This window comes from Ascidia mentula, chromosome 4 (genome assembly GCF_947561715.1).
Source record: "Ascidia mentula chromosome 4, kaAscMent1.1, whole genome shotgun sequence".
Classification (NCBI taxonomy): Eukaryota; Metazoa; Chordata; class Ascidiacea; order Phlebobranchia; family Ascidiidae; genus Ascidia; species Ascidia mentula.
This window is the reverse complement of record NC_138569.1, coordinates 2,074,886-2,102,483: the sequence shown is the minus strand read 5'-3', so window position 1 is coordinate 2,102,483 and position 27,598 is coordinate 2,074,886. Positions and strand designations below refer to the sequence as shown.

At 35.4% G+C, this 27,598-nt stretch overlaps 2 protein-coding genes across 21 annotated transcripts; one reads left to right on the top strand and one right to left on the bottom strand.

Moving 5' to 3' along the window:
* Nucleotides 1-15,723: 15,723 nt before the first annotated feature.
* Nucleotides 15,724-20,149, bottom strand: LOC145897027 (uncharacterized). The gene is made up of 18 exons (XM_082985184.1): nucleotides 20,015-20,149; nucleotides 19,555-19,905; nucleotides 19,303-19,497; nucleotides 19,089-19,234; nucleotides 18,904-19,027; nucleotides 18,562-18,843; nucleotides 18,247-18,489; nucleotides 17,900-18,187; nucleotides 17,546-17,815; nucleotides 17,296-17,498; nucleotides 17,019-17,238; nucleotides 16,782-16,871; nucleotides 16,595-16,684; nucleotides 16,370-16,492; nucleotides 16,201-16,296; nucleotides 16,020-16,151; nucleotides 15,883-15,940; nucleotides 15,724-15,826 (listed from the first exon to the last, which is right to left on the bottom strand). Exons 1-17 carry the CDS (start codon nucleotides 20,079-20,081, stop codon nucleotides 15,894-15,896), a joined length of 2,967 nt encoding a protein of 988 aa, XP_082841310.1. The 5' UTR covers nucleotides 20,082-20,149; the 3' UTR covers nucleotides 15,724-15,826; nucleotides 15,883-15,893.
* A 611-nt stretch (nucleotides 20,150-20,760) lies between these two features.
* On the top strand, nucleotides 20,761-27,182 carry LOC145897285 (uncharacterized). Of its 20 annotated transcripts, none has more exons than XM_082985503.1 (35): nucleotides 20,761-20,894; nucleotides 20,999-21,120; nucleotides 21,249-21,337; nucleotides 21,560-21,699; nucleotides 21,761-21,925; nucleotides 22,058-22,213; nucleotides 22,271-22,389; nucleotides 22,675-22,745; nucleotides 22,839-22,975; nucleotides 23,078-23,248; nucleotides 23,304-23,404; nucleotides 23,700-23,747; nucleotides 23,820-23,867; nucleotides 23,943-23,999; nucleotides 24,069-24,125; nucleotides 24,196-24,264; nucleotides 24,306-24,362; nucleotides 24,434-24,505; nucleotides 24,560-24,631; nucleotides 24,685-24,735; nucleotides 24,807-24,878; nucleotides 24,929-25,000; nucleotides 25,055-25,126; nucleotides 25,177-25,248; nucleotides 25,302-25,373; nucleotides 25,424-25,495; nucleotides 25,549-25,599; nucleotides 25,669-25,719; nucleotides 25,791-25,841; nucleotides 25,913-25,984; nucleotides 26,035-26,106; nucleotides 26,160-26,231; nucleotides 26,281-26,331; nucleotides 26,404-26,481; nucleotides 26,729-27,182. In XM_082985503.1, the coding sequence occupies exons 1-35, from the start codon at nucleotides 20,804-20,806 to the stop codon at nucleotides 26,774-26,776; spliced, it is 2,871 nt and encodes a 956-aa protein (XP_082841629.1). In that variant the 5' UTR covers nucleotides 20,761-20,803; the 3' UTR covers nucleotides 26,777-27,182. The 20 variants fall into 20 exon arrangements, with proteins under 20 accessions (XP_082841629.1, XP_082841621.1, XP_082841625.1 ...); XM_082985495.1 differs by having other exon boundaries at nucleotides 23,820-23,888; nucleotides 24,196-24,243; XM_082985499.1 differs by having other exon boundaries at nucleotides 23,820-23,888; nucleotides 25,055-25,105.
* The last annotated feature ends 416 nt before the right edge of the window (nucleotides 27,183-27,598 follow it).

Here is a 27,598-nt window from a genome sequence, read left to right as displayed (position 1 = left end):
TCCTCCACAAGGCGCTGAAGTTCAAGCTCAAAAGTAACGGTTGTTGTCAGTACCATTACGCTGTGAGGTGTGGTAGTTGTTTGTATTATTATTATATCTTTTCTTTAAGCTTTGTACCAATTATATTTCGTTTTCAAATATTTTATATATATAATTTGGTTTGCTACATCGATCTTTGGATCCAATCTATCATGGAAATAGTATTGCCAGCCAAAATTTAGTAACCTGACATACCTTTGTGTAATTCGATTTTGGTACGTCGAATTGATCTTAAATTTTCAATTATCAAACTTTTCGAATCGATAAAAACTTCATAAAATCAGGCTAACCAGCGTCAGAACAACGACTGTGCGCAGTGCAAACAGCGCTTCAAATGTAGTGAAAAAGCAGGGTAGCGAAGAACGCAAAGTAGAGAAAAAACCTTGAATGAAAAAAAGGCACAAGAAATTTGTCTACCTAGATTTTTTTCATACTGCGGCGAATGTGCTCCAAACGACTATTGAAAGAAATTGATTAAGCAGAATGAAAAATAATGTCAGACCTAACAATGATGACAAACTACGTTTGTGGTTAGTTCGTGATATAAGCTTCTTTCCAGTTTTTGAAAAGAAACGTTACATATTCAATTCACAATTGTTAAGAATATAATACCACGTAGTGCCGGATAGACACGTGCTTTGGAGTCAGTCAAACATTCAGGCCAGATAAATAACTTTATGTCGCAATGTATTTCTTCCTCAGACTTGATTCAAAACTATAGTTATAACTTGTTCGCTACGTTTTTCTTTCAGGGTACTTTGCAAAAAAATGTCTCAGGACCAAATGAGCAACTTTGACATTACATACAAGGCACGGTTCAAAATGCTATTGCTACACCAATATAACTAAGAAAAAGAAATTTTGAAAGTTTTCCGGTGTTTGTGTATTGTTTCTAAATATATTTCATCACAGAACACTAACACAAGTAGAGACAAAACACACCTTCTATGATAGTGTTGTTTCTTCTTACAAAATTTTCTCTGAGCAGTATTATTCTTGGCATTAAAATTAACTTTATCATTTATACCCATTGGTTGTTTTAATCAATCCACCTAATGGAAGTCAACTCGACTGGTCAATGAATTATCGAGGTCTTCTTTACACTTACTACACGGACGGACCAACCGAGTTTGGGTTTTTAATAACAATCAATAGCACTGAGCGTTCAGCACAGTATTACTATGATCCAAGTTGTAAAATGATAGACCACCGAACATTCACCACATTTTCAACGGAATGCAACCGAAATAATGGTTTTGTAGAAATATTATTATTTGCTGCTAAAACACCCGCCCAAACAGAAAATGAAACTCAGATAACTTTCTCAACTATTGCTAACACTAACTGTGGATTTGTTATCACCATTAAGGGTTAATATTAATCGTTACCACTTCCCAAATATAACAATAAATACAATAGTTTAATTTGGAGCAGGATGCCATATGGGTTTATTGTGTGTCGTAAACTTCAAAAACCAACGTTGAATTACACATTGTCTTCAACTAATTGTCTGTGCCAACAGAACAACAGATTGCGTCCTCACAAGACCTAAAGAGCGAAATTAAGACGCTCAGGTCGTCGACCTAATAATTTTGCGTGTTATACAACTGTCCAATTTCTTCGGAAACATTGTGTTTACCTGTGTAGATATACAGCAAGCAACGTAAAACACATTTTCCCTTGCATACATTCATTTATTTGGGTCGGCCTCTGTTTTCAAAGCATTGACAGATTAACCATTTTGCTGTGTTTCCATCCTGTGGATAGCGACCCATAGTATGGAAGACTATTTTAAGAGCAGTGACGACTTTTACAGTTACAACCCTGAATAGAGCATCCGATAGCATATGCGCGGGGCAGTGAAACCGGGTTTATGACAAGTTCACGAACAAATAACGATGTTAGTTGACAACATTTACCTCATTATAATTAAAGCAGTTCTGGGAGTTACTTGCGAACTTAATGCACGCACAATCCAACCACTCTGCATTAAAGTCCTACCCAACATAACAGTTATTAAGGATACTAAACCAAAGGCAATAAATATGCAAAATAAATATCCTACTATCGCATATTTTCCAAGACTATTGGTGAGTTTTCGTCGAGAACTTGTTTGTTATTATAACAGGAAAAAAACTTCCCATTTATTCATAAAATCAGACTGATCGTCTGCACTGTTTGTACTTCCCACAGTAAGACACTTCATGGCAAACATTACCTATGTCAGAGCTGGTGGTTAATGTCAAAAAGCTGGTGGTGATTTACGCAATGCACACACTATCGGGACGTTGCACCACACAGCGTTGATACGAAAATTGGATGATAAAACATTTCAGCCTGGTTTCGTTGATTTTTGAAGTAGCAGGCCATGGCCAAGCAAAGAAAGTATTTCTTTTGTAGTAACGACCCGACATGAATGTTTGTTGTAGGATATGTGGTCGTTCTGCCAAGCTGATAATGGATACTGTTAATGTTGGTGACGGATGTCAAAAATATCAAATACACTAAACCAATTACAATTTCCTCAATGTCGCATTGTTTGCAGACATATCGTAATATTGCTTCAAATTTAGGCAGTCAAAAATAAATAAAACCAACTAAATTGTTTAGTTTGCTGTAGTTCTGCTGACCGGACAAATCAAGTCGGCGACAGCTTGGTACAATTTTGACAAAACAAACTACGACAAAAATGATCCAGTCACATTGGTTGTTGTAACTGATTTGCGCGGTTTCAATATTCCAACAAAAAGCATTGTACGCCGTTCCAGTTACAAAACAATTTTACACAATTACATGTGGTGTGTGCACTAAATAAATCTCTTCAGCGACACCTAGAGTTTATACAGCATATGATGAGTGCTACCATTTGGTGGCAGGAATAAAGACTGGTACCGCACTGCGAGATCAACCTTTGGTTTATGGCGGGTGATTGGCAGCATTGTTTAAGCGCCCGACCCGTATACCAAGAAAAAAACCTGGTAGGGAATTGTGGTCAGGATGTCCTGGGTTCAAATCCCAGTGTGTTAAAAAAAAACAAGTACTGTTCACGCTATGGGATGAAGTAGTAAACAGAACCTGCAGGTTTGATTATACTTCATATCCCCCCACAAGCAACTTCACTCTATCACGAAACGGTAAACGTAAACTTAAAATCATATGAGTGATACTTTTTTAGATACCAATATGATTTTTTTGTTACGTCAAAGTGGTTTTATCTTTTTTTGTTCTTATCATAACTATGCGCATCTTTACACAACTGGTGGTCAATTGTGGGAATGGTTGTGCTGTACACCGAGCGTCCTTGAGACAGAGATGAGCTTTTGTAGATGTGGTTTTACTCTTTTTGCGGCGTCCTTACCTTGATTTACAATTTGGTTTTGCTTGGTTACATTGTTGGCTTGAAAATGTTGTCTTTTTGTAGTGTTGTGCAGTTTGTTTCGCTTTATAAAGTTGCAAGTTTACAATGCTTTTTTATGTGCCTGTTTAAAGACAAAGTATCGACCCCCAGTCATGGAAGTAATGTTTAGTTGGAGTTTCTCCCAACCCTTTTGTGACGACCGAGCAAACAATCAAAGTGAAAGTGATTTCGTATACACAGTGACGTCACAGCCTTGAGCAAACAATATCTGCTGGTAGGTTTCTGCGGCGTTGAATTCAGCAATCGAGATTCTGATCTTTGCAATAATTTTTTTTGGGGGGATATAACGTCAAATATATTTAAATTATTGATAAAGATTTGTGAAAACGTATTACATATAATGTGGTCAGTAAGCACCATTGCGACATAACTTTAATTAATTGACTCACACAAGGGAACATATATATTACAACTTTGACTCCATATCTATTGTATCGAAAGGGAACACCGACTACAAATCCAGTCCCTTACAACCACATAAAGCTGTATCTGTTGTTCCATTTTTGGACTTCAACTTCCACTGAATAATATAAACGAAATCTCCATAGTTAATGCAGAAGAGTAAAGTGTTCCATTGTAGTTTGTTCTCCATGTTGATTGACCAGGTGAGAACTCGTCCATAGCACTGCTCACTAACAATAAAACATAATATACGGTGAATTTTTCATGTCGTTTGTCCATTCAAGGGAAATGTTTTGATGTTGCACACAAACAGTCTAAGAGAATACTTGGACTTGACGTTTGCTAAAGTACGACATAAGTGTGGATGTTTTGTAACATGAAACTAAAACCGGACCAGTAGTGTGTAAAGATAAAGTTATTATTGCTAAATTCAGCAAAAAAATATGCCTGGCAGCGTCATTAACAATGTATACATTTATTATTTTTGACAGTAGTAATTTGTTGTAAACAAAATTCATTATGGCCGTTTGGTCAGCAAAGTCGTCTTATAGTCACACCAGCTGCACTGATGAGACCTTTTAGGTCGAAACAGTGGCCATCTGTCTGCAGCGAATACACAATTCATATTATTGCTCCATATTGCTTATCATATGATTATTGTGACACGGGGCCTGACGGCACTATTGGTTGAGCTTTGCTTGGCCATAGTGTTTCCACCTTGTTTTCTCCGTTTTGGTTGCACCTAGTTTGGCGCCCAACGGATGACGGTGATTGTATAGTCACCACAAAGTGGAAGTCTTTGCTTGGCCGTTTGGTCAGCAAAGTCGTCTTATAGTCACACCAGCTGCACTGATGAGACCTTTTGGGTCGAAACAGTTGCCATCTGTCTGCAGCGAATACAAAATTCATTATATTCTAGATACACAGATTTTTTTGTACAACAGAGGTAAAACATACTGCAGACTTCAATTTTTATGCTGTAATTTTTTCTAATGAGACATGTACTTTACGTCAGTTACGGAGTGGGAAGTTATGGAATTGTTTTACAAAACCAACACTTACGTAACATTATCTGGCAAACAAAATAGCAATGAAATTAGTTTATACATTTCCAGGGGTCCAACTAAAAAACACATCAAGGCTTGACGATGAAATTTAAATTCGTTGAATATTGTATGCATGATAGTTGCGACAGTTCAATGCTTTACTTCAAATGCGCAACTAGGTACTTGGTAGAATAGAATTAGAAAGTTTTGTTAGTTTTTATTTTTTAATTAGTTAGTCAATAGTTATACCCTTGGTCGTCAGTTCAAAGGGAAATGGTTCTGACCTACAACATTTCAGTTCAGACAATAATTTCAACAGCCGACTTGTCAATTGTTCTTCAAAACACAGCATTCTATGTAACCTGAAGGATTAACGGCATATGAATGTGTTTAACGGCCTATAAGTATAAAAAATAAAGTGTTCTTTTTTGTGCTTTAAAACCGAGACACGATGGTTTAACAAACAAAGTGAAAATGGTTGTGTTTACAAGGCGAAACAATGCTTTTTTTTTGTTTGGTTTGGCAGTCAACTACGAAAGTTACGCAAGTACGTACAATATTTTCTTTTAACAAAAACATATTGCTGAAATTTAGACATTGTGGTTGACAGGTAGGCTAAATGTAGTCGTTTTGGTCAAATAGCGTAATGGTTGATGGTGCGTCAGTGGATTCCACGATTGCTTAATCATTTTCTATGCGATTTCAATAAAATGGTGTTAACATAGCATTCAAACGTCCTGTTTGGGACGGGTGCTTAATTTGCGTGGTCATATACTACTAAAACTATTTTATATTTTTAAGTTAGCAGAAGTGACCTTTTTTGACAGTAGGTTTTAACAAATATTTCTTTCGTACGAATAATTTTCCTTTAGTTCGATCTAAACTAAAACTGTTTAAGTGACCAAAACTATACCACCGCTCCGTGTTTGTTGCATAACAGAAAAAAATGTATGGCTAAGTTCGCTGGAATTATGCAAAGAGTTTATACTAATTCCTATAATTTTCCGCCACATAGACGATCGTGTGTGAGTTTTAGTACTGGAAGAATTTGAAATATTAGAAATGGTTTAGGTAATAAAAGCACCAACCAACATGAATGTAGCAATCAAACCTCAAAAGATTCAGTCAATCAGCATGCAACGAGGTACTTACGTAGCTATTGAATATGCAAATTGGCTTGCGATCCCTTTGAGAAGAGCTGCTTTAAGTAATGTGTGAAATTGATTCCTACACTAGATGGTGTAACAGAGTAATTGTCGCAGTAGACTGACTTTTGCTAGTAACTAGCAATAGATAGTTGGTTGGACAGCAGAGGCCTAATATTGTCTTAAATAACAAAGCCACAAAAAGGTTCATTCACATAATTGCCATAAACTGACTTCAACCTTTCAAATTAAACTTTGTCGTAAACATTTTTTACGCTGTACGTTTGTTTGCAGCTCTTAAAAAGTGGCTGATTAGGCTGCCCAAGTCGCGAGGCAACGGTAATTAACAACTTCAGACTTACCAGTTGCTGCCAACTTAACATATCAAAGTATAAAATTAAATGAAGAAGAGTTACGTTTACTTATCCAACTTTCCTGAAACGCTATTAATAAAGGAAAACTGTAAATTCACTTGCCATGTTCAAGTGTATATTCAAATACAAATTATAAATAGTAAGATTCTTCAAAATCGTTTGCGTTTCTCCGAAATGTCGACGGCGAACACTGGGGAGGTTTCGGCGAGGTGAAAAAACGCAGCAAAGCATTAACGTCACTTCGTGCAAGAAATGCGTTGTGGAGATATAGCGTGATTAAAACTGAGGTGGAAGCTTTCATTGTTTGGGTTTTATGTTCTCATGTACATATTATTTTCCATATCCTGGATACCTGAAGTGGAACATGATTAAGCAAGCCCGTAAGTTCAACAACAATAACACGTAAATAAAAATAAACTTATCTACGGTAAGTTTTTTATGGTACAGCAAATTTCCCTGCACCTGAGGTAATGTATTGGTATTTCTCTTCTCCATTCAATAAACATTTCTCCAATCAATAGATAAATAAAAATAAATATTGAAATAATTAATCGTGCGCTCGCTGGTTTGGAATTGAAGTAACATCATCTCTATGTCGTTTGTGAAACAGAAAGTAAATTTGTGACATCGATGACCCGATAAATCGTGTGACGTAAGTAGAAAAATGGTCCCTTTTTCAAATCAGACAGCGCGAAATGATTGCTTCACGTAAGCATTACGATGTGGCGCAGGAGTTACATTTCAAGGTCGTAGCCCCTTTTTTTAGAAGAACTGTCCTTCTCGGTTAAAATAAAATCCACGTATCTTTTAAGCCAGGAGGTCAATTTAGAAAGTTACAATGAGTGACAGCATCAGCATGTATAGTGAAGTTGGAGTTACAGTGCTTGAAACGGTCGGTCTCACATAATTTTCGGCGGCAGTTTGTACTTCAATTGGAAAACGTGTATTTTTGCCAGTTCCATGACTTATCTTAGTTTTGTTTGTTGCGATTCTTTTTCGCACAATATGCCTGAGGTGACTATAGTTTATTGCAACATGAGCCACGACCAGGAAGTGTTTGCATACAAAATTTGGTCATTACAGCCAGGTTTCTCGCCATTATGGCTCAACCAAATATTGCTAAAGATGATAAAAAAAATAGCCACAAACATACAAATTGAAAAACTTGAATACTTTTTGATTATAATTTTGTAAACAGACATGACATAAATCTAAGCTTCCTGTTAACGTGTGATTGAGACATATAGCTTTTGTAAACGTGTTAAACAATACCTAATTGCATCATAAAATACCTTAGTTAGGGTGTCCCCGTGTCAGGGACATTCCCGGTCTTCCCTAAAAATTGATTTTTTTGTAATTGATACTTGTATCTGCTTCCACCCCTTTACACTTTTCTGGTGTAAAATTGTTCAAGATGATTCGTTACAAAGCTGTTAATTTATACTTTAGACAAACATTCAACAAACACAATAATATTCGACTACAAACATTTGTTGATCATTATTGATGATAAAACATGTAATTTATGGGTAAAACCAGATCGAGTAATGGTGTCACTGTCGCAGTTGGCTGACTAGACAATTGCTGGTGTCAGGCACTGGGTTCTGATTGCTTCGTCCAGCGGATAGAAGGATAGCAACAACTTTAAATAACAAAGTAACACAAAATTGTTCTCGCAAACACGTAAAACGAAAGTCTCTTAATGGACGCTTTGTTTGCTGTGTAAGCATAGCAAGGATACTAAACACAGTTTAATAATTTTTTTAATGATGAATAACCGTTTCTCTCTATCAGACGTAAGCAAATTCATTTTATGGACTTGTTTTTATATGCATTTGGGTCTCAACAGGAGACTATAATCACCCTGCGCATTTCCGTATTGGTAACATCTGGCGAGAGTAAAACATAAACATTTAACCGTTTAACTATTAAAAACTTACCTAAAGCTAAAAAATAATCAACTAAAAAACACAGTTTATCATTTTGCTGGGACTCACTGGGGTCAAATTGCGTTAATCGATCGGTACAGAGTGAGGTTTAGTTTTTTTGAATTAACAATAGTCAACCTATTCCAAAAAGATAATTTTAATCATAAGAGTTTTCACATAGCTTTACTTATGAACTAATTTTTAGCGCCTGAAAACTAATTGACAATTAGGTATGTATTTAATGCAAATTTTCTGGAGACGAATGCCTAGTATGTGAGATTTCTGCAGAACATTTTATATTATACTTGATATGTTATGCTGTAAAGTTGATTGTTTACATTAAACATTACCATAAACAAACATTATATACTGATCTTAACAAATATGACAAAAGACCAGGGAATGCAATATGGACAACTAGCTTCCAGTAGTTATTTTAGTAGGGAAACATTTTCATGTTTTTTTTGTACAAAACGGTTAGCCAGTAATGTGATGGGATTAATTAAATAGGAATATATGTGAAAGACATTTTCTGTAAATGATTAGGCCCGCATAATAAAAGTTGTATTTACTCACTAGCGTAAAGCGAAAGTGGGTTAAAGTATAAACACATGTCTTATGATTAAGAGCAATAATTCGAAATTTTTTCTGAAGATCTTGGGCTGTATTAGTAATTTCAATTTAGAAAAACAGAGCCATTGTCCACGATTTTAAAAATTGTAAGTTTTCTTCTTCAATTTTGGTAATATCAAAAATAATGTACTGACATTCTGATGGCCTGATTAATAATTTATATTTAATTGTTGTCAAATTCGAAGTATTGTTACCAAACACATCACATTGTTCGGAAAAGTAAAGACTCTAACTATGTCTATGTTATAGTAATATTGTACAAGCTAAAATTTTTTGGTATGTGTACCAACGTCTGTAGGTGTTCATTTTTGTGCGCCGTACATTTTTTGTTACCACCCGACAACATTTAAAACTGTATCGGTATACAGCCAAAATTACACAATTTTTTAGTAACGTAACGCAACTACCTCTATTACAGACACGCACGTCGATATTCTGAAAAACCCGACTAAAAGCACCATGCATGCGTCTGCGAGAATGTGAGATCCCTTAAAAAAAAAATTAGTTTCAGCCGAATAAATTCGTCAAACCGAACTTTCGGTGCATCCCTACTAAATTATTTATTAAACAGATAAAGAACGTGCTATAAATTATATCATTAACAATAAATTTGGTTCTAATACAAATATCAGTTTTCCACTATAGTTGAAGAACAACATAAGATTACTTTCAAAATGTATGTAGGTGTGTTTGTACTGTTTCTGTTCACGTATCAGGTTTTATCACAGAACACAAACACAGGTAAGTACATGTAACCAAAATATTACAAAGATTTTATATGTTGTCGTTTATACTTAATTTCGCGGAGTGTTGTCAGTTTTGGAAACGAATCTTTATCGTTTGCTTCCAGATTGTTTTAATCAATCCGACCCATGGATTGTTCCAAGTCAACTCGATTGGTCACTGAATTTTAAAGGTCTTCTTTATACATACAACACGAACGTACAATCCAATACATTGGTTTATACAATTACGATCAATATCACTGGGGTCGACCAACAGGTTGTCTATATAAATACTTGTGAGAGGGTAGAAAACGCATTCAACACCACATCGTTTTTAACCGAATGCAATCGAAAGAATGGTTTTGTACAAATTTTGTTAATGGCTTTTCGGCCTCTAACTTCAAAGGAAAATCAAACACAAATAACTTTTGCGACTGTTCCCAGCTCTTCATGTCAATTTGTTATCACCGTTAAAGGTAACTATGGTTTATATCACATATACTACTATAAGAAATTTAGCTGTTTTTGGACAGAATGTCCAAATGATTTGGAAGGAAACCTGAAGGTTTCTTCACAAAATTATTCCTATCAATCTGACGGGGAGTTTTATTGTAATGGAGTTGGGAAGTTGTTTTTCCCATCAAACTCAACACATCTCACCAACAACAAAACTCAATGTTTGGAAAACGGTCAATGGAAAAACTCTCACATTGTTGAATGTTGGGAAGGTAAATCTAATAAATATACTGATTTTTGTGCCCTGTAACCGCACCAGAAAAGTAAAATCGGTTTATAGCACCCAAGGTTCAATTGGAATTTAACACTCCAAATTGCCCAAAACATGGAAGCGAAATTTCGATGTACTGCTCGTATGAAGATACAATTCCAAAAGGAAACAAAACCATTTATTACTTTGAGGACAACTCAACCACCGTTCAAAAAGTAATTTCTAACACTTTTGTATAATGTAACTTATATCTTTGCATTTAAATTTTTATTGCAGGACGAATCAGTTGTTTTTCAAACAACCATCTCCCAACTAACAATTTCCTGCCAAGCTTCAACACCTTTTACTGAAATTCGCAGCGAAACTGGTCGATCACAAAATGAGACAGTAGAAGTATTCGGTAAATTTTTGAGGTTTATTTGTGCTCTCATTTTCTGAATATCAAAACGATAATATTCAGAAACACCAAGTAACGTGAAGGTTGTGTACAAGGACGACGAAAATATCGTAACAACAACAACTAACGTATTACTAAATAACAAGCAAACTATCAATTTGTACTGTAAAGATGCACATGAAAATGTTTACAATTGTTCATGGACAAATAATGAATATACTTTTTCTAATGTTTGCGAAATTCAACATGAATTTCAACAATCACAAACCATTTCATGCAATGCAAGCAACTGCGTTGGATTTAACAAGAGCGGAAAAGTACAATTTGTTGTGGTTAAAGAAAGTATGTATTAATTTGTTTTGTTCTGGTGGTTCGGGGGTATATTGTAATTTTCATTAACAACTGATTCAACAGGACATCCTGTAATTGACGGCAATGAAAAAGCAGTTCATGAAGGAGAATCGTTGACGTTATCGTGCGACATAGTTTACGAGAAAGAACTCAACGCAACATTTAATTGGACGACACCAATTCATTGCCAACAAAACAAGACATTATTTGTTGAAAACATAACTCGACATGACAAGGGAACATATACTTGTACAGTGTCAGACCTGTTTGGAATCACTTCCAACAAAACATTCGTTGATGTACTTTGTGAGTTTTATCAACATCAAATTGCTTTAACAGCCACAACTATATGGTTTTATACACAGATCAACCTTACAACACCCGACTGTCCGCACAAGCATCTAAGAACGTTGTTATGGCCGAAAATCAGATTTTATTAAATCTTTCCCAAAATGTTACAATGAAATGTGAAAACGATGCCAATCCAAAAGCTGAATGCAAATTTGCCATCAGTGGCAACAATTACGTTCAGAGCTCGTGTGAAATAACGCGAAATTTCAATGAATCATCCAGTATAGCATGTATGGCCAACAATAGTTTTGGAAATGTTGGAATTTCTTCACCTGTTCAAGCGCTTGTTTTGGATAACACTCGTAAGTAGTTTTGATTTGCTTGCGTTATCATGTTTATGTGTACAGCATTATTAAGGTAACAAATTTGCAGCTGTTAGGTTACACGTTGTAAAAATCTAAGTGTAACTTTATTACCTTAAATATTTAGCGATGCAAGAATGGCAGATTTTGTAGTTTTTGTTTGTTTCAGGGTCCAACGAAGTTAAAATTGTGTCTTTGGAAAATGGGCCATCCTTTACGGGAGAAAACCTTGACTTGAATTGTAGTATTCCTTATCATGTAGAACTGGATACGACATTTAAGTGGACAATTCCTTCCACAAGTCGTATCGTTGATGCAAATCATTCTTTGCTAAAACTAACAAATTTAACCAGACATGATTGGGGAAATTACTCATGCATGACGTTTGATGACTTTGCCGAAGGCAGTGCCAACTACTTCGTCGACGTCCTATGTATCAATTATGTTTATTTCTCCTTCAGGTTGTTTTTTCATCTCTAACGTTGTTTTGTTTCAGTTGCTCCTATGTTAATCAATGGAAGTACAAACTGCACTTGGAATGAGGTTCGACATAATATTTGCGCAGTTCAGTTTGCAGCCAACCCACCCGCTGACTCGTTTGCTGTTATAAAAATCGAAGTGTTTGTAGAATGCCCGAATTGTTCGTTTGTTCTAACTTCACTTCCCAATGAGCAGAAGTTTGTTTTTATTCCATTGGTAAGACACTATTTGGTTTCATAAATTTTGGTTTCTTTAAACACCTTGCAACTTACACAGTTTTGCGATTACGCTTATTGCATAACTTGTGACTGAAACACAAAATGTTTATTTTACCTTATTAGCCTACTGGTGGGACAGGAATTGAGTATTATAAAGTGTTCATATCTTCTACGATGTCGAAAATTTTGACCCTTGATTTTGTAATATCCAACCCCGATTCTAATTCCGGATCATCTACAATTATTATTGCTGCAAGTGTAACGGGTGGAATTCTATTGATCATTTTAATTGTACTCATTTTCTTCTTGTGGAGAAGATCTTCGAAAAAAAAAGGTTTAGTATTGGATTTTCCACACCGAAATTTCATAAAGTACTTTTTCACTTTTTAAATCAAGCGAAAGAACCAAAGTTACAATTTGAAGGTGAAAGATGTAAACCACTGGAAACAAATGAAGAAAATCCTGTCTATGGTAAGTTTTGCAAATTGGCTCATTTTCGCTCAAAGCCTTAATTGATATTTTTTTAAAGATACCGAGATAAACGATAATTCATCAAACAAGTTTCAGGATCACATTTACTTAGAAGTTAAAAACCACACAGAATTAAAACGTAAGCTTTTCATGCAATTTACGTTTCTTACAATATTTTGCGGTAGACAATTTACTATTTTTCTTAGAAAACTACGAAACCACAATTCCAAGAAAGAACAACATCAGTTGAAACGTTTGTGTTAAATATCAATATCGTTTGTGTCATGTACTAATATCAAGCAACAAATAACTTTTTTGGTATTTTTCCAGTTTTATTTTTGCATCTATTTTTTCGTTGTTTGCTTCCAAAAGAACATTTTTTGTAAGTGTAATATATAAAAACATCGGTGATTTACTGATCTTGTCCTTACATTTATATAAGCATCAACAGCACTGGTGAGACCTTATGGGTCGATGCAGTGGCCATCTGTCTGCAGTTAACGGAATTGTCAGTGGCCATCTGTCTGTAGCTAACGGAATTGTTTGTACATTTGTTTTGTTTGTTGTGTACATCTTTTGTGCGAAAAACAAGGTTATCTAAGATAACATGAATTTATGAATGTTCTTCTAATGAATATGATTACTGTTCTTAATAGGTAATGACATTTTAACGATGTTTATTCAGACGCCAACAAATCAGATTGACAGGGCGCTTTAACGAGCAACATAAATCGAGACACATGTAGAAAAAAGCAATCGACGCATGTCACGTGCCACGTTTCGATAAATACGCAGTAGTCGATACACCACCCCCTTACAGAAACGTACAGTGCGGAAAATAAACAAACAATTACACATTAATATTGAGTATGCGCAGGATAACGGCTACCTGTCCCTGCGCGGTGGTCGCGCAACTGCGACCGGTTCCGTCTGGTCGACTTCAGCGGGCTTAATTCGATCGACAGGAATCGTTTGCATGTCGGCCGCCAAAAACAAACGTTAACACTACATTTCCCTTTCACAGAGGCAAAAAAAATCGGCACAGAACATTATTGCGCTACAGATCAAAGCGTTGCGGATTTTTAACTACTCGACCAGAACGCGAAGTATGCGGCTGTTCTTCTGTGGGAACTGGTGAATGTGCCTTCGGTTGCGCCTCAGTTCACCACTTTCGCCACGGACGATGCATGAAGTCGGTGTTACGTGAGGTGATATCACTTCGCAGTGACGAAAATCTCCGTCATAGTTAATTCAGGCGTATGACAGGGGTTGGGTAAACGGCGTGCGCGATGTCGTGCATCGTACCATTATTTTTGGTCCGCTTTAATACGTACATCACATCGCTAGCGATATACTAAAGAGGAGTCTATTGAAGGAAAAGCAGCCTCTGGTAGAGATAAACAGATCGTTGAGAAGTTTTAAATTTTCGTCCAAGGAAATTTGCCAAAAACCCGAATTAGCGTCAAGTTTAATAAACATTTTCTTTTTGACAGTTTTTACAAAGATTCATCTACAGCGGATAGCATTAATCTGTAGCGAAGTACACCTCTGTTTAGTTTCCTTTTTTCTTCCGAACCACTACCACCATACCTAAACACCACTTTGTCAACTGGGTTAGTATATGTATATAACACCAGACCGTTCCATTTCTGCAATTCTTTGCAGCTTTCTGACAGCTTCCTGAAATTTTCCGGTAAAAAGAGTTGGATACAACTTACGAAAGTGCTCAGCGCGACTAATATGATTTAATTCAGAAAATAAAAACAGCTCTTTAATCTTGGGCCACCCAAGCTTTGGCCTACTGACAGCGTTTTAGAATCAACTTTTCCAGGCTGATTTGACACATGTACAGCTTTTGCCAACGTCAGTTTGGATCCGTTTGATCTTCATTGAAAAACTTGTTTTTGGTCCGAGATCTTTGTATTGTGTGCGTTTGCTTATCGCCGTTCGTTAAACGCATTGGTGATGACTGTTCATCCGTGTTTCATGGCCTTAACATTCTTGCAGTTACACGCGAATTTTTTCCTGAAGTAGAGATCCTTTTGTGTGCAGATGTATATTTTTGTGCGCAAAAGTTTCAATGTCACAATTGCAAAATCAAAAATTAACTGCGTATGTTAGGTATCTTGTTGTAAGAAATGCTTTGACCATATGTATTTCAGTTTTGATTGGTTCTTGTAAACCTATTGCCTAGAAGAACCCAGCGGCGATGATAAACACAGTTACAAAAAATCTGTCAAAATTTGTCTGCCTTCATAGGGCATGTAGACACAGGACAATCTCGTACTTCTCGTTGAACTTTCTTTAACTGACATTACGCGTGTTTTCTGATAACTACACTGCGAATAAAAGACTATTTTTATCTGGTTATGTTAATATGAATAATAATAATAGTAATAAATTACTTTGTCCCTCAAAACCTTTGTTTTCGATTTCCAAAATTGATGTTATATTGTTATGTATATATTGCTGTATATAAAACAAGTATGAACAATTACGCAGTAGACCTACTATTTATTGATACGAAAATTGGACTATATACATATCGTTGTACACATGAGTACACAACATTTAAAGTGTCTTAGCAAGTTGCTGGTCAATAAATGACAAATAAAGTCACTTTAGCTCTGCCAAGCGTACACAACAAAACTGAAAGTGAAAGTGATTTCAAAATAATTTCAATGTCGACCGGGAAATCCCGTCCAACTTGCGAATCCTTCGAACATGTTTTTTTTTCCAAAATAGCAGTCAAAATACCAAATCTGTGATGATTATTGAGTGACATTTACCAAGCCTTGCACATGTGGGGGTTCATCTTCCTGAACATATTCAGTTAAAATGCATGGAACATTAAAATTTATACTGTTTATTTTACGTTTTGGCAGGTTAGATTTCTTTTATCGACGGTTTTACAGGAATTCGTTTTGGAACTTCTGCAATCATATCATTTAAATTAAAAATTATTTTAAATGTATACTTTTACATGTATTAAACATGGGCGTTTATTGCCACCTTGACTCGATGATCCTCTCCTAGGGTCATCCGGTAATATGCAATCAAGACTTAAGTCCACACTTGAATGCAAATTATATTCCAACAACGGACATGACCCATAGAGTTGGTTAATCTTCTCCTCTTTCTTAACTACGTAAGAAAATTTAATGTGAATATTACTAAACAAACTGAATGTTACTTTTTTGTTTTTGTTTTGTCTTGTCGACAACAGCATATTCATCATCCATTGTTTGGTGATTGTTTATGACGTTTATGGAATCGACACAGTCCTGTTCTTTGTTGCAAACAAAAAAAGTGTTTGGGTTTGCTGACTAAATGATCGGTTTTGGTCCATAAATGTTTTTTACTTTGATGAAGGTTTTTCGTACAGATACCACGACTAGTTGAAGCTTCCCCAGAGGACAGACCTAAATCAGATGTGCTGTAGATTGGGTTTGTTCGTTCTTCTTTCTCTGACAATGTTGATCCCACTTTGTTGATGATGATAAAAAAAAACAGGCAAAACATGAGTAGTTACAACCGAAAATAATTTAAAAAATGTTATCACAAAAAAAGGAAAATTATCTTCTTACTTTTGATTGTGTTCTTGGACTTTTTCACTTCAGCATATGTTTCAGATTCATTGTATTGGGAATAAATTGGATTATTGCGCATTTCCGTTCCTAAATTGCGAAAGGAAAAAATTATAAAGGTTTTTGTGTATATAGAAACGCTTATATGACCAAACAGTCTACAAACGTTGTCGACTTTATTTATTACCAGCTGAACCGAACTCATCAGATATTTGTTCAGAATTTTGGTTACTGTGATATACAGGGTTGTCCCTCGCTTTTTTGGTGTTGCTATGACCTGATAAAAAAATTAGCATGCAACTGTTTTCAGACAATTTTACTAAGTAACAAGTAATAATATCTCTCTTTCATTTTAAAACATCAATAAGATAGTTACGATTTTACTAATTTACACAAATTCAAAGATTTTCATCCAAAAACCTACTGTGTTTTGCTCGAACATTTCTACGCCATAGAAGTGCAACGGTTATGGTAATAACCGCTAAGACAACCATTCCCCCAAGCACACTTGCAACAATAACAATTATCTGGTTCGTAAATCCAACGTCTGCAGGACCGTCGAAAATCACAAACTCAAGGATAAGTGCTTGATTTGTGGAAGAAGATATTGTAACAATATACACATCTTTGCTGTTACCTGTTACCTACAAATTGTGTTTCGAAATTAGTGTCCAACATTTTGCAAATAATATAGCAGCAACCTCAGTCAACAACAAAAAGCTTTGCTGGTTTGGAACGGAATTAATTGCAATCAAGTAACATTCTGAGCAGGTACATAATTTTTCATTACAAGAAACAGAAAACGTGTCTGCAGGGGGATTTGCAGTAAACGTTGCCGAACATGTTTTGTTTTCCACTTCAGCCCACGTGCAGTTTGTGTTTCCAGTTAACATTTCCGGAGGAACTAATAAAAAAAGGAATTGAAGCATCGGTAAACAAACAATAATACACAATTACACGAAACGTTCAAAAGGTAGTTGCTGCTTGCTTCTCCAAAATCATCACTTGTATGGCAAGAATAATTTCCCCAATCAAATCTTGTAAGGTTTTTTAAATGTAATAATGGGCTGCTTGAATTAAGTCTGCGACTAGGAGAAGGAATCTTCCAACTAAAATTAGTATTTAGTGCTCCTTGATAGGGAATGCTGCAATTAAGATCAATGCTTTCTCCTGCCACAACAAGTTTGTCAACGGAAGCCGAAATAGTAATTTCCGATAATCCTGCATAAAATATCAGTTAATGTTATAACTACTTGTTATAAATGCAACATTTTAATAACTTTTAGCATATCAGAAGGTTCTTACGTGCTTTATCTAAAACAAGCACTTGAACAGGTGAAGAAATTCCAACATTTCTAATACTGTTGTTGGCCATACATGCTATACTGGATGATTCATTGAAATTTCGTGTTATTTCACACGAGCTCTGAACGTAATTGTTGCCACCGATGGCAAATTTGCATTCAGCTTTTGGATTGGCATCGTTTTCACATTTCATTGTAACGTTTTGGGCAAAATTTAATAAAATCTGATTTTCGGCCATAACAACGTTCTTAGATGCTTGTGCGGACAGTCGGGTGTTGTAAGGATGATCTGTGTATAAAACCACATAGTTATGGCTGTTAAAACAATGTGATGTTGATAAAACTCACAAAGTACATCAACGAATGTTTTGTTGGAAGTGATTCCAAACATGTCTGACACTGTACAAGTATATGTTCCCTTGTCATGTCGAGTTATGTTTCCAACAAATAATGTCTTGTTTTGTTGGCAATGAATTGGCGTCGTCCAATTAAATGTTGCGTTGAGTTCTTTCTCGTAAACTATGTCGCACGATAACGTCAACGATTCTCCTTCATGAACTGGTTTGTCATTGCCGTCAATTACAGGATGTCCTGTTGAATCAGTTGTTAATGAAAATTACAATATACCCCCGAACCACCAGAACAAAACAAATTAATACATACTTTCTTCAACCACAACAAATTGTACTTTTCCGCTCTTGTTAAATCCAACGCAGTTGCTTGCATTGCATGAAATGGTTTGTGATTGTTGAAATTCATGTTGAATTTCGCAAACATTAGAAAAAGTATATTCATTATTTGTCCATGAACAATTGTAAACATTTTCATGTGCATCTTTACAGTTCAAATTGATAGTTTGCTTGTTATTTAGTAATACTTTAGTTGTTGTTGTTGTTACGATATTTTCGTCGTCCTTGTACACAACCTTCACGTTACTTGGTGTTTCTGAATATTATCGTTATAATATTCAGAAAATGAGAGCACAAATAAACCTCAAAAATTTACCGAATACTTCAACTGTCTCATTTTGTGATCGTCCAGTTTCGTTGCGAATTTCAGTAAAAGGTGTTAAAGCTTGGCAAGAAATCGTTAGTTGGGAGATGGTTGTTTGAAAAACAACTGATTCGTCCTGCAATAAAAATTTAAATGCAAAGATATAAGTTACATTATACATAAGTGTTAGAAATTACTTTTTGAACGGTGGTTGAGTTGTCCTCAAAGTAATAAATGGTTTTGTTTCCTTTTGGAATTGTATCTTCATACGAGCAGTACATCGAAATTTCGCTTCCATGTTTTGGGCAACTTGGAGTGTTAAATTCCAATTGAACCTTGGGTGCTAAAAAACGATTTTACTTTGCTGGTGCAGTTACAGGGCACAAAAATCAGAATATTTATTAGATTTACCTTTCCAACATTCAACAATGTGAGAGTTTTCCCATTGACTGTTTTCCAAACATTGAGTTTTGTTGTTGGTGAGATGTGTTGAGTTTGATGGGAAAAACAACTTCCCAACTCCATTACAATAAAACTCCCCGTCAGATTGATAGGAATAATTTTGTGAAGAAACCTTCAGGTTTCCTTCCAAATCATTTGGACATTCTGTCAAAAAACAGCTAAATTTCTTATAGTAGGATATGTGATATAAACCATAGTTACCTTTAACGGTGATAACAAATTGACATGAATAGCTGGGAACAGTCGCAAAAGTTATTTGTGTTTGATTTTCCTTTAAAGTTAGAGGCCGAAAAGCCATCAACAAAATTTGTACAAAACCATTCGTTCGATTGCATTCCGTTAAAAATGATGTGGTGTTGAGTGAGTTTTCGGTCTTCTCACAAGTATTTGTATAGACAACCTGTTGGTCGACCCCAGTGATATTGATCGTAATTGTATAAACCAATGTATTGGATTGTACGTTCGTGTTGTATGTATAAAGAAGACCTTTAAAATTCAGTGACCAATCGAGTTGACTTGGAACAATCCATGGGTCGGTTGGATTAAAACAATCTGGAAGCAAACGATAAAGATTCGTTTCCAAAACTGATAATACTCGGCGAAATTAAGTATAAACAACAAAATATAAAATGTTTGTAATATTTTGGTTACATGTACTTACCTGTGTTTGTGTTCTGTGATAAAACCTGATACGTGAACAGAAACAGTACAAACGCACCTATATACATTTTGAAAATGTTTCTTTCATCAATTACAATCGTGTTGTGATAGCTTTATTGTAAAAAGAACTTTGATTGTGCGACCTATTTGAATTGTATTTTTTGCGCAATTTTTCGCGCGTCGTTGCAGTTTAAATGTTAATAAATCAGAAGTATAAGGCTCTGTATCATCATTTTACCTGCCCTACTTGGCGATCTCAGGTATCGCAATTCGACAGTTAGGTTATTTGGCATCGCAGCCAAGACATTGCAGCTCGGCAGGATCAAAGCTACTTCGCAAGAGCTTTCACTGCAGGTTGAACATGCGTTACACTTAATATCGAAATGACATTAAATGATGTAATTAAGTAGGTGCTATAAGTAATGTCAGTGCTTGTAAGCATTACAAACGGTAGGTTAAAAAACTTTATAAGCCACGGCTTACAATCGAGTAAATACGGTATCACTTCTCGTTTCTTTCTCCGTACTGGTTTGGTTGCTATTATTCGGAACACATTTATATCTGGATGCCTAAAAAAATTCTAGTTTCCTGCCTGACGTAAGCCTTAGGTTTGATCGCTCGATTGGCCTTCCCACACACAGATAAACAAATAACACGTCGCAACTGCCTTTTTCGCTAGTCTGTGCTTGCGCTGTAACAATCTATGTACTAAGTCTTTGTTAGGACTTGTCCATATTTAAACGTATTGCAAGTGCGCCAAGACTCGAAAGGTTTAGGTGAGAACACAAGAATGCATCTTTTTCTAAAGACATGGAAGTGGAGTAGGCTGTTGATGCTTGCTTTATGTACATTAGCATGTTGTTGTGTAAAATGTCAGACCGGTACGTAGTCATTTTGTTGATGTTGTTGTTGCCATTTTTTATCTAAACCGTTTCAAACGAGTAAAAAGTTTTTGGCGTCACTATACACCTTTAATTCTTTGCAGTTGAAAATGCAATGAAGCTAAACTCTTCTTCCACTGGATTGCAAACAGTTAATTCTAGTGCTATTGCTTCAATATCGCTTAAAAATGAAAATTTCTTTGTGTTTTGGCGGATAAATACGCAGGTGAGAAAATAATGATTAGACTGCAAGCTTTAAATGTATATAGATGATATGTAAGCCGTGTAAATTGTTGAAATTAATCTTATTTTACTTTTATTCACATGGTAAAATCCGTATTTCGTTAATTTTAGGACGTGATTGGATATTCATTCACATCTGGTGATACTAGTATTACATCTTATTCTATCAATTCGACATACCAAACTCGAATTACAGAACAGTATGTGGATGTACTTAATTATATAATTTGGCGAGTGGTAATCTACATCGTTACCAATCCGTCAGATAAACTGTGTAACTGATAAACACAGTTCTGAAACAGTAGGTTTATTAAACAATTAAAAAATGATAATTAAAAATGATAATCAAAAATGAAAAAAACGTTTAAGGAAAAATTAAACCTAAAAAAGATAGAGATACTGTATGCAAGAACATCTCACAGGGTACAGGTTCTGCAATCAGCGCTAACATTTGAACTTGAACTTCATTTCCTTGACCCTGAAAACGACAACAACACAGTTATGGAAATGATCGAAGGGTCATCACTCAATCCAATTGGTGCTGTATCTTTTGAAGTTGGATGTAATTACCAAATTCTTTCCACATTTAATGTCAGTAATTTCATTTTATACTTGTTTTGCAGACTGTTCTACCACAAATATCAATGGTCTTGATGAAGTTCTTTACAATGGTTGTGGTTTTGATTGCAAGAAAGATTTTGACTGCCGGAATGGATGGAACGGAAGCGCAACTGGAATATGTCTGAGTGATGGATCTTTTTTAATGACCGAAAACAGCTGTTCCAAAGGTCGAATATGACATAAAAATTGTACTAACAAAACTTTTTCCTAAAAACTTATATTTTTTTCGGTTTCTGTGTCCGATTTAATAACTTCTAACATGTAGCTATTTAAACATAACTTGAACCTTTTTGCAACAGTTGCGTGCGCCTTTCAAACATTACCTTTACCATGCCGAGTTGATTCAAGTCAGCCACCAACTTATCTGGAATTGGTTGACTTCTCATGCACTAATGGAATCGGCATGGCAACGTGCACCGAAAAGGGACTACTTGAAGTGTACTCCTCGTTTCTAGGTAAGCAACTGCAAAAGTGTAACAACATCATCATTTATTTATTTTTCTTGTTTTTAGTATCAAGTCAAACGCTGGTTGAAAGTTCAACAATTCAGCAAGTGGTCAATTCAACAGCGTTAGTTAGCGTTCAGGCTGAGGGAACTAATCTTAACATTACTTGGAAAATTAACAATCAGGTAACTTTACCCACTAGGTATACAAAAGAACGTTATTTTTTAATATGATTTGTAGTGCATTTTCGGAATAAGTACAAATTTCCAGTATTTAATGTTGCCGTTCAAAGAATATATCAAGATTTTGGTCGATTTTTAGTAACATTTAGTCAAATCTTACTAAAATTCGAACCAAAATCTTAATTTATGTATTCTTATGGATACACAAAGTTAGCAGCTTTTACCATTTCGAATAACTCTAATTTTGATAGATATGTTGCAGAGAGAAATTAATGTATTTTGCTGCAGACTGTCGCAGACTGCATAACACCTTACCCATGTGACTATAATGTAACGTTGAATGGAAGGGTGTACGCAAGGTATGTAATGTCATTTTTCTTGGAGGATATTGTTTACGTCAGTCAGGTTTTCAAAAGACCATTAAAATAAATGAATATATATCATGTTGAAAGCGTCGCATGTTCCGAGGGCCAATGTCTTGTCAACATATCTTTGGAAAACTTGACAATGCAAGACGACAACTCCTTGATTTCGCTGTACGTTAACGGGGAAGGGCCTATTCTCGAGAGAACAATCAAAGTCATGAAAGGTGTGGTAACTGCGGTTTTTCATGACTCTTTAATATTTTGTGAAATGATCAAAAAATATTACGGAGTTTGATTGATAAATTTATAACATGTTTTCTAAACAGAGTGCTCGAAGGAACTTCTTCCCCCAACAATTGACGCTTCGTCAAATCAATGTGGATACTTGGAATCATGTAAATTTGATTGCACAAATAATAAGGAGGAGAAGGCCACTGCTGTGTGCCAGAGTGACGGGCAGTATGCGATAACCACGAAATGCGAACAGTTACCTTCTTGTAAATATTTGTATGACGCATTTATCTACTATATTTCATTACATGCATGTTTCAGGCGGATGGGGAAACTGGATTTGGGCAATTGTGGTTCTCGGATTTTGTGTAGGTTTTGGAGGTGGAATTGCTATTGGATGTTGTTGCTGCAAAGTAGAAAAGGTTTATATTCTGATTTTGTTTTCAGTTACTAATGTAGGATTTATGTTATGTTTACTCAGTGATGACACAAAACCTAACTATAACACCAAAAAGACTCCAACACTGTGCAATTAGTAATTACTGGGTTGTATTAAAATTAGTAAAGCATTCTAGTAAATTGTTTTTCACTAAAATAACTGAATAATTACAAAAGCCTTAGTTTCGGCCGAAAAAACTTGGCAAACTGAACTTCTGTGCATCCCTACTTAGGACCACATTTTGATCTTTAATTATTTAAGAAAAATTATGTTGACAGGTTGTAAGAATCACTATTAGATGCTGCTGCCGCAAAGGGATAAATAAGGTTTGCTGCTGCACCAATGAAGTACTTGACTTGTTATATGTAAAAAATAATTAAATATATTTTTGCTGACAGGTTGTCACAGTTACTATTAGATGCTGCTGCCGCAAAGGGATAAATAAGGTTTGCTGCTGCACCGAAGAGGTACTTGACTAAAGTACTTGACTAAAAACAAATTAAGAATATTTTTGTTAAAAGGATGAAACGGTAACTGCTGGATGCTGGTTCTGCTGCTGCCGCAGAGAAAGAAGAAAGGTTTGCTGCTGCACCGATGAGGTACTTGACTTGTTATATGTAAAAAAATAAAAATATGTTTGTTACAAGGATGAAACGGTAACTACTGGATGCTGGTTCTGCTGCTGCCGGAGAGAAAAAAAAAAGGTTTACTGCTGCACCGATGAAGTACTTGACTTGTTGTATATAAAAAAATTAAGTAAATTTTTGTTGACAGGTTGTAACAGTTACTATTAGATGCTGCTGCCGCAAAGGGATAAATAAGGTTTGCTGCTGCACCGAAGAGGTACTTGACTAAAAACAAATTAAGAATATTTTTGTCAAAAGGATGAAACGGTAACTGCTGGATGCTGGTTCTGCTGCTGCCGCAGAGAAAGAAGAAAGGTTTGCTGCTGCACCGATGAAGTACTTGACTTGTTGTATATAAAAAAAATTAAGTAAATTTTTGTTGACAGGTTGTAACAGTTACTATTGGATGCCACAGCTGCCCCAAAGAAACAAACAAGGTTTGCTGCAGCACCGATGAGGTATATACTTGACTTGTTATATGTAAAAAAAATTAAATATACTTTTGTTAAAAGGATGAAATGGTAACTATTGGATGTCACAGCTGCCCCAAAGAAACAAACAAGATTTGCTGCTGCACCGATGAGGTACTTGACTTGTTATATGTAAAAAAACAAATAAAATATACTTTTGTTAACAGGATGAAACGGTAACTATTGGATGCAGCAGCTGCCCCAAAGAAACAAACAAGGTTTGCTGCTGCACCGATTAAGTGCTTGACTTGTTATATGTGAAAAAAATTAAATATACTTTTGTTAAAAGGATGAAACGGTAACTATTGGATGCCACAGCTGCCCCAAAGAAACAAACAAGGTTTACTGCTGCACCGATGAGGTACTTGACTTGTTATATGTAAAAAAAATTAAATACACTTTTGTTAACAGGATGAAACGGTAACTATTGGATGCCACAGCTGCCCCAAAGAAACAAACAAGATTTGCTGCTGCACCGATGAGGTACTTGACTTGTTATATGCAAAAAAAACAAATTAAAAATATTTTTATTGACAGGTTGTAAAAGTTACTATTAGATGCTGCTGCTGCCGTAAAGAGACAAACAAGGTTTGCTGCAGCACCGATGAGGTACTTGACTTGTTATATGTAAAAAAAATTAAATACACTTTTGTTAAAAGGATGAAACGGTAGCTATTGGATGCCACAGCTGCCCCAAAGAAACAAACAAGGTTTGCTGCTGCACCGATGAGGTACTTGACTTGTTATATGTAAAAAAACAAATTAAAAATATTTTTGTTGACAGGTTGTAAATGTTACTATTAGATGCTGTTGCTGCCGCAAAGGGATAAATAAGGTTTGCTGCTGCAACGATGAGGTACTTGACTTGTTATATGTAAAAAAAATTAAATACACTTTTGTTAAAAGGATGAAACGGTGGCTATTGGATGCCACAGCTGTCCCAAAGAAACAAACAAGGTTTGCTGTTGCACCGATGAGGTACTTGACTTGTAAAATGTAAAACAACAAATTAAAAATATTTTTGTTGACAGGTTGTAAAAGTTACTATTAGATGCTGCTGCTGCCGCAAAGAGATAAACAAGGTATGCTGCAGCACCGATAAGGTACTTGACTTGTTGTATGTAAAAAAAAAAATATACTTTTGTTAACAGGATGAAACAGTAACTATTGGATGCAGCGGCTGCCCCAAAGAAACAAACAAGGTTTGCGGCTGCACTGATTAAGTGCTTGACTTGTTATGTGTGAAAAAAATAAAATATACTTTTGTTAACAGGATGAAACGGTAACTATTGGATGCAGCAGCTGCCCCAAAGAAACAAACAAGGTTTGCTGCTGCACCGATTAAGTGCTTGACTTGTTATATGTAAAAAAAATTAAATATACTTTTGTTAAAAGGATGAAACGGTAACTATGGGATGCCACAGCTGCCCCAAAGAAACGAACAAGGTTTACTGCTGCACCGATGAGGTACTTGACTTGTTATATGTAAAAAAAATTAAATACACTTTTGTTAAAAGGATGAAACGGTAACTATTGGATGCCACAGCTGCCTCAAAGAAACAAACAAGGTTTGCTGTTGCACCGATGAGGTACTTGACTTGTAAAATGTAAAACAACAAATTAAAAATATTTTTGTTGACAGGTTGTAAAAGTTACTATTAGATGCTGCTGCTGCCGCAAAGAGATAAACAAGGTTTGCTGCAGCACCGATGAGGTATTTGACTTGTTATATTTAAAAAAAATTAAAAATACTTTTGTTAAAGGATGAAATGGTAACTATTGGATGCCACAGCTGCCCCAAAGAAACAAACAAGGTTTGCTGCTGCACCGATTAAGTACTTGACTTGTTATATGTAAAAAAGAAATAAATGTATTTTTGTTAAAAGGATGAAACGGTAACTACTGGCTGCTGGTTCTGCTGCTGCCGCAGAGACAAAAGAAAGGTTTGCTGCTGCACCGACGAGGTGCTTGCTTACATATGTTGTCGTATTACAAATTTGTTTCTCATTAATCAATGAATGTCTTAAATTATCTAAGATATATGCGACTTAGAAGTAGCCTGAGTGTTTCGCTGGTATCCTTTCGTTCTGTGTAACAATAAATTGCAAAAATATTTCTTTAAACTAGAGATTTGCTCACAGGGTTATTATGTCGAAATGATTGTGTTGTTTTGGTAACAATCCAACATAAAGGCATTATTTTTGCATTAAGGAAAGCCAAGGCGGCATTGAAATGGAAAGAAGATGTTCTACTCACTGAAACAAATTATGTTGCGTTTTAGTTGTTTGTTCTACATTCTGTAAAGGTCAGATTGTGCTTCCAATTCCAATATGCCTGGAAATAAACAAATAATTTTTTTCGATTTTTAATTAACATTTTTACGGTGTTATTGTAAATTATTTCGCCCTATTTTTATTGAAATGATGAGTTTGTTCACTAAATTTTTTTATTTCACCCCATGTTGGTAATAACTATGAGTTTGTTGTGGTTAATTCCGAATTGGTGATTGAAATCGGCAACTAATTGTTTATAAGATAATGGGTTAAAATTTTCTAAAATCTTGCAATAATTATAATAATTTAGTATAAATCAAAAGCTACTGCGTCTTGTTTTCTTTTGATAAAGTGTCAGTAAAATGTTTCAGCGTTTGAATATTGATAATGATTCCACTGCAATATATTAGTGGAAATGTATTGATTTTCATTATAAATAATGAATTCGCAGTCGCGTGAATACAACTATTTTCATTTCAAGTGTGTGCTTGAAGTCGTTTTTTTGTCTTTGTTTCAGACAAAGATGTTTAAACATTGCAGTATGTAGATGTAAATAGCATAAACATGTGCTGTACCTTTTATTGTTTAACTCTGGTGAAACAACTGATCTCATCATAACGGAAACAAATTTTGATATGAGATTTCGTAAGTTAAGACACTGTTTTTCCCCATATCATCGTGATGTTGGGTAAATATGCTGTTGTTTGCTATTTGAAACGGTGCTAGTAGTTAGGGATAGCATTCACACAGAATCCACATTTCCTTGTATTGGTATAAGAGCCACTTTGCCTTGATGCTCACAAATTTA

Coding starts and splice junctions, on each gene's coding strand:
- LOC145897027 (XM_082985184.1), bottom strand. CDS start 20,081: ATGTATATAGGTGCGTTTGTACTGTTTCTGTTCACGTATCAGGTTTTA. Junction 18,844..18,903: donor TGAGACAGTTGAAGTATTCG/GTAAATTTTTGA, acceptor GATAATATTCAG/AAACACCAAGTAACGTGAAG. Junction 15,941..16,019: donor GAGAGGATCATCGAGTCAAG/GTGGCAATAAAC, acceptor ATATGATTGCAG/AAGTTCCAAAACGAATTCCT.
- LOC145897285 (XM_082985494.1), top strand. CDS start 20,804: ATGCATCTTTTTCTAAAGACATGGAAGTGGAGTAGGCTGTTGATGCTT. Junction 21,121..21,248: donor TTTGGCGGATAAATACGCAG/GTGAGAAAATAA, acceptor CGTTAATTTTAG/GACGTGATTGGATATTCATT. Junction 24,000..24,068: donor GCCGCAGAGAAAGAAGAAAG/GTTTGCTGCTGC, acceptor GTTTGTTACAAG/GATGAAACGGTAACTACTGG.